Source organism: Drosophila guanche, unplaced genomic scaffold (assembly GCF_900245975.1).
Source record: "Drosophila guanche unplaced genomic scaffold, DGUA_6, whole genome shotgun sequence".
In the NCBI taxonomy this organism is placed as follows: domain Eukaryota; kingdom Metazoa; phylum Arthropoda; class Insecta; order Diptera; family Drosophilidae; genus Drosophila; species Drosophila guanche.
The window spans coordinates 6,256,485-6,263,565 of NW_022995747.1; the positions used below are offsets into that span (position 1 = coordinate 6,256,485).

The 7,081-nt window shown below is 46.9% G+C and overlaps 1 protein-coding gene across 1 annotated transcript in view; it reads left to right on the forward strand.

The window, feature by feature from the left end:
* Positions 1-6,003, forward strand: part of LOC117582792 (protein toll) — a 47,872-nt gene extending 41,869 nt beyond the window's left edge. The window contains exons 3-4 of the mRNA XM_034270800.1: positions 1,636-2,908; positions 2,990-6,003. Coding sequence (XP_034126691.1) covers positions 1,689-2,908; positions 2,990-5,072 — 3,303 coding nt within the window. The 5' untranslated portion in view covers positions 1,636-1,688 and the 3' untranslated portion in view covers positions 5,073-6,003. The remainder of the gene's footprint in view (positions 1-1,635; positions 2,909-2,989) is intronic.
* Positions 6,004-7,081: the final 1,078 nt, after the last annotated feature.

Sequence of the window (7,081 nt, forward strand, 5' to 3'; positions counted from 1 at the left end):
AATCAAATTACGGCGCGCATAATTAAATAGCCTTATCAAAATTTCATTCAAAAGCCTCCCGGAGCGGGCAGAGAGAACTTTTTTCCGTTCGGGTTGTTGCAATAGATGGCCTAAAGTTCCCTTTCTATGGCCTAAAGTAAAGTGACAGACGGGCAAGAAGGCAGCCAACAGCCGAAAAACTTTTAATTGAATTCCTTTCAAATTGTTCGTAATGGGCACAATTAGATTGTCAGCATCTGAAAGAGCTGGTAAGGGGGTGGAACACACTTTGAAGGGTACAAAGACAGAGATGACAGAAACTCCTAGTCCTCGTCCTGTCTGTCGCTCAAGTTGATCTCGAAGCTTTAAACAAAATCTCGTATTATGCAGCACTCGAGTGCATGACAAATTCATTAAATGCACAAAGAGCGGTTGAGTGGCCATACGGACAATATGCATACGAGGATGCCAGGATACACAAACAGCAGCACGAACATCACACGGCAGAACGGTACAACGGGCTGACAGAGCGGACTGTACGGATAAGATGTACATACACTCGTAGTAGAAAAAGCATCCGAAAGCTTTACAACATTTTATACACTCTCTGACCGTAATTACACCGCACGGTTGGAGGGAGAGTAAGGGGGAGGAGGTATGCAGGTAGAAAGGGTTACGGGCGTACAGGAGTGGGGCGTGGTTGCGAGGTGAGCCAGCCATGAAATGCAACATTGCTTGCCGCACGCACAGTGGATGTGAAAGCAAGTCTAGAGATTCATCGTGAGTGATGACAGCGTTTCTGTGGGTGCAGGAAAATTCATTTTGGTTTTGAGAAAATATTTTAAAAATGATTTTTAGTCTGAAAATCTGAAAATAATTCACATTTAGGATATACCGCAGCTATATTTATCCAAGTTCGTGTCTGGTGTTCTATTCAGTTCGCTCACGAACCTGCACAAAGTGCGCATCTCTAATGCGTGCTGTTGCCGCTAGGTGTCGCTTTGGAGCTGTGACACGGCGCACTGTTTGCTGTTTGCTTGTGTTCCTGTATGCCTGTGTGTGTGTGTTTGCACGTAATGGCCCAGCACAACGAGACTCCAAAGGCTTTAGCAGCTCCCAAATGTACACTACATTTAAATTGAATTCATTTTTCGGCAAGGAGGTGGGATGAGGCGCACACATGGCTGTGTGCGTGTGTGCTGCTAATGAAATATTTTTGCTGGATTGTCAAAAATTCTGACTCGCGCGCTTAATTAACTGTCTTTTTATTAAGCGACATTTTGAACAGACTTTAGCAGAGCAACCTAATGAGCGGGGTTTACTCATGCATACATTCATACATATGCACATAAATAAATTCATTTACCAAAGAACCAACATTTTCATTTAAATTGCGTTTTATTTTTTGCTCTTACTCATTGTGCCATATAATTAACTTAAAGTCGTCCTGGCGCTCAGTCAGTCCTGGCTGGCTTGTCATTACATTTCGAATGCTCGTTACGGCTGTCGTGTCATTATGATGATGACAAATGTCCCTCGCTGTGTGCCTCATTCCTAGAGTTTAAATCAAAAACTTGACAGTTATTAATTAGAGCTCCAATTACATTTACTTCTTTGCTAATTATGTGCTCTTCCTTACCCCCTTTCTACTTGCAGCAAGCACAGCAATTCCATAGAGACAAACCTTCAGCATCATCATCATTGTCGTCATGAGTCGACTGAGAGCGGCATTAAAGCTGCTGCTGGTGGTGCTGCTGCAGCTGTTGCAGTGGCAGACCGGCGAGACGGCCTTCGGACGGGATGAGTGCAACGAACTGAGCGTCAGTTCGTCCTGCCAGTGTGCCCCATCGATGGCCGAGTACGAGATCTACTGCCCCGCGAATGCCTACAATGTGTACCCGAAGTTCCGGCTGGCCATTCGGCCCAATTCGAATGTCCAGATCGAGTGCAATCTGACGGATGCGAAAGAGTACAAACAGCTGCCGCAACTGAATATCGGCGAGATCGAACGGGTGCAGATCCAGCGCTGCCCATTGCCCGGACACACACCGATTGCGGGCATACTGGAGCACCTGGGCATCCGCAGCCCCAAGATGCTCATCTTTGAGAGCGACAATCTGGGGGTGAACATCACGCGTCGGCACTTGGATCACCTGCAGAACCTGAAGCGACTGCGGTTTACCTCTCGGCGGTTCACGTACATTCCTGCGGACTTTCTCGCAGATCTGCGGAACCTCAGTTGGCTCGATCTTCGGGCGAATATTGTGGAACTGCCAGCGCATCTGTTTGACAACCTGGAGAATCTCGAGTCGCTCGAACTGGGCAGCAATGGCCTGAAGCACCTGCCACATGGCGTGTTCAGTCGGATGCCCAAGCTGCGGCACTTGAATCTGTGGAGCAATCAGCTGCACAACCTGACGAAGCACGACTTTGAGGGCGCCAGCTCTGTGGTGGATGTGGATCTGCATGCCAACGGCATTGAGCAGCTGCCCCACGATGTCTTCTCGCTGCTCGTGAATCTCACGGAGATCAATCTGAGTGCGAATCACTTCCGTTCGCTGCCCGAGGGCCTCTTCGAGCACAACAAGCAGCTCAGGCAGGTGCGTCTGCTGAACAATCGTGTGCCACTGTCCACGCTTCCCGCTCGACTGTTTGCCAATCAGCCAGAGCTTAGGGTTCTGCTCCTTCGCTGCGATCTAGAGACACTGCCCAGTGACCTCTTCGAGCAGTCCACGGAGATCACAAACATCTCGCTGAGGGATAACTATTTGAGTACACTGCCAGCTCAGCTCCTAGAGCACCAGACGAACCTTTTGAGTCTGGATTTAAGCAACAATAAATTGACTTATCTGCCGGATACGTTCTTTGAGCACACAACGAAGTTGGTGGATTTAAATCTGGCTGAGAATATGCTCTCAGGCATAAGCAGGTGGGTGTTCAAGCAAAAGGTTTCCGCTTTACTCCTCCACTCATCACATTTCTGCCTGTCTTCCTCTCATTCTCTCCATAGTGACATATTCAGCAAGCTGGAAAAACTGGAAACTCTCAATATGAATAACAATCTCGTGAAAACCATTGCCGGCAATGCCTTTGCGGCCAACACGGGACTGATGCACATCAGCATGGAGCATAATCTGATTGACTTGCAGCAGCCGCTGCTCGACAGCATAGTCCAGGAGCAACTGAACTCCCCCTTCAGTCACTTGGCCAGCCTGCAGACCCTCAATCTGCGCAACAACTCGATCATGTTCATCTATCGCGACTGGAACTTCAATCTGATCAATCTCCAGGAGCTGGATCTGAGCTACAACAACATTAGCTCCCTGATCTACGAGGACCTGCAGTTTCTGTCGAGGTCCAATCTGTTTGTGAACATCACCCACAACCAGATCAGCAGAATCAACTTTTATCCGCAGCTGCCAGTGATGCCCGATGGGGAGATGTCCACGAGTGTCCTGCGCATGGACCTAAACAATAATCCTCTGATCTGTGACTGCACCTTGCTGTGGTTCGTGCAGCTGGTGCGGGGCGCCCATGTGCCGGAGTACGCGAAACAGTTCAAGTTCGACACTGATCGACTCACCTGCAGTCAGCCGCACAACCTGATGGATCTGCCAGTGCGTATGGTGCCGCCGAAGGAACTCATCTGTCCCATCGGCAGTGCAGAGGAGCCCGGCCAGCGGCAGTGTCCGCGCGGCTGCCGATGCTGGGTGCGCACCTTCGACAAGGCGCTGGTCATCAAGTGCCATCAGGGCAATCTCACCCAGGTGCCAGAGCTGCCCACCCTCTACGACAATCTGCACATCATGGAACTCCATCTGGACAACAATACGCTGCTCAGCCTGCCTCCAGCCCGCTCTCCCGGCTACGAGAACGTGACGAGCCTCCATTTGGCTGGCAACAATCTCACCCACATCGACGTGGACCGACTGCCGCCCAACTTGAAGCATCTCGATGTGCGGCGCAACCATCTGCAGGCACTGAACACCACTGTGCTGGGCTTCCTCAATCGCACGATGCCCAGACGCTCGCTGATGCTCTCGGGCAATCCGTGGATCTGCAACTGCGAGACCAAGCCACTGCTGCTCTTCACGCAGAGCAACTACGAGAGGATAGCGGATCGCGGTGAGATGCTGTGCATGGACGCAGAGACGCCCACTCGAATGGCGGAGCTCTCGACAAACGACATTTGTCCGGAGGAGAAGGGTGTCTTCATTGCGATGGCTGTGGTCATCTCGCTGGCTGGATTCCTGGCTGGCATCACTGCCGCTCTCTACTACAAATACCAAACGGAGATCAAGATCTGGCTGTACGCGCACAACATGTTCCTGTGGTTCGTCACCGAGGAGGAGCTGGACAAGGACAAGAAGTTCGATGCCTTCATCTCGTACTCCCACAAAGATCAAAGCTTCATCGAGCAGTACCTCGTGCCTCAGCTGGAGCACGGACCCCAAAAGTTCCAGCTCTGCGTGCACGAACGTGACTGGCTGGTCGGTGGCTTTATTCCCGAGAATATTGTGCGCTCTGTAGCAGACTCCAGACGCACTATCATCGTGCTGAGTCAGAACTTCATCGAGTCGGAGTGGGCGCGCATGGAGTTCCGGGCGGCACATAGAGCGGCGCTGAACGAGGGACGTGCCCGCATCATTGTGGTCATCTACTCGGACATCGGAGACGTGGAGAAGCTGGACGAGGAGCTGAAGGCGTACCTCAAGATGAACACCTACCTGAAGTGGGGCGATCCGTGGTTCTGGGATAAGCTGCGCTTTGCCCTGCCCCATCGCAAGCCACTCGGACATGTGGGCAACGGAGCGCTGGTCAAGTCACCGCTGAAGGGCTCCACGGACGACAAGCTGGAGCTGATCAAACCCTCCCCGGTGACGCCGCCGCTGACCACACCGCCGGCGGAGGCCACCAAGAATCCGCTGGTGGCACAGCTGAATGGCGGCACGCCCCACACGGCCATCATGATTGCCAATGGCAAGAATGGCCTGACGAATCTCTACACGCCACACAATGGCAAATCGCATGCCAATGGCCACATCAACGGGGCCTTCATCATCAACACGAATGCCAAGCAGAGCGATGTATAGGACTGGGAGAAGGCGGAACTATTTCAGTTCGAGCCCGACGATGAGCTATTGTTCCGTTGAAGAATGATGGATGTTAGAGCCAGAGCAACCGCCACAGCCACAGCCACAGAGAGCATCCACCACAGCTGAATGTAAAAAGTCTATAGAAAATGATTGATTTCTGCATGTTTTGGTCAAGTTTTCAGCTCCATCCCTCCCTTCCTAGTTTTAAATATCTCCCCGACAGGCGGGGAGAGCGGAAGTTTATGAAAATTTCAATTTTCAATATTTCATGTGGCCTTGTGTTGAGAGGAGAAAGGAGAGGAGGTAAACAAAAGAGATCCCTATAATAAGCAATGGTAAATGAATCTCCCTCTAGCTGCTCTCCCTCTCTCTTTCTTTGTTAAGTGTTATTTGTAAGCTTAGCGCCTAGGCCCTGTGCAGACTCTTGTAGAACATAAACAAATCTCAATTATTTAGTGATTATTTTGTACATTTAAATTATTGTTAATTCATCATTGTAAGCTGCCCCCTCTGCCTTTATTACGTATATATTTTCAACACTAAACGAATCTCAATGAGAGTCCAAATCGAGCTTTAATTTGAGCAAGCAACCAACTTATTGACACAAAAACCAACACATATGACGTATCCAAATATTGTAGATCTAACACCTTAATTGCGAAGAACAGCAACAGCAACACAGAAAATAGAAAATGAGAAATACAAATTGCCTTTAATGTATGTATGTATGAATTCTATAGCCCTAAGTAAATGGTAGCCTTACGCGTACACACTCATATCCTCATACATATTCGATTGCAAATACACCATAAAACTACCCACTACTGTACATACGCTGAATATGAGAATTTCTGTATCTACTTTTCCAAGCAAAAAAACAAAAACCAAAATCCAACAAGCAAATGTATTGCACAAGATTCTCCTCTATCGCAAATATCAATTATAAATACTATGCGTACATACATACATCGTACGAGAGAGTATATTCCCCCCATCATCTAAGCTCGTCATGACCATTTAAGCGACGCTATATATGCATAAGATATAGATACTGTACTGTCTCCTATCATTATCACACACATCGCAAGGACAGACTCTTCATTTCATACACAGGACACACGATAGCGTTTATGATACGAAAATGTAATTAAGCTTAAATATAGTACCGAGTATATACTACCATCTAAGCTACACGTAGATTGTCTCTACCGATACAATATGTAATTGCCTAAGGTACCTACAACATTTGTGCAGACTCTCCAACTATATGCATCACATCACATCACATCACATTCTGTATGCATATTTGTGTATGAATCTAAATCTGATTGTATATGAAAAACACTTACAAACACACATACAACGTAAATAAAATATATTTTAAAAATTAAACAATTGTTGATCAAGTTTTTGGGAGTATTCGAAGTGAGTCTGATTTTAGCCGAAGTCTCCATTGAAGTCAGATTTTATGTTGAAATGCTGAATATTTCGATTTTTTAGCTGGTGTGCAAAAATATGAAGTTAGAGAGTTCTACTTACCAAGATAATAGCTGGAAGACAACGCACACAAAATCCAAAAAATATACCGCCTTAAACAACATCTTCTTTCATATATTATTCAATTTTGCAATATATTTGTATGCACGTTCAAATAAAATTGCGCAAATATTAATATATTATCGACCTTAATCTTAAAAACAAAAATAAACACAAAACATAAAAACAGGAATTAATTCCATCAACGTTACAAAAAAAGGGTTTAAATACGATGTGGTTTAAGTACACGTAAATGACCGCATAAGAGCAGAACTTCCAGCGTAAAATACTATTAAAATTCATAAGCAATTGTCCCATGCAAATCTTTGGGTTAACTATAGCTAAAGGGGTACGGTTTGGGGATTTGGATAGGGGGGATTCTTCTTGTTTATATGAAGTGTATATAAAATATATAATTTATATATATATATATAGGACCATTAATTGGGTTTGGGTTTTGTTTGTTGTCG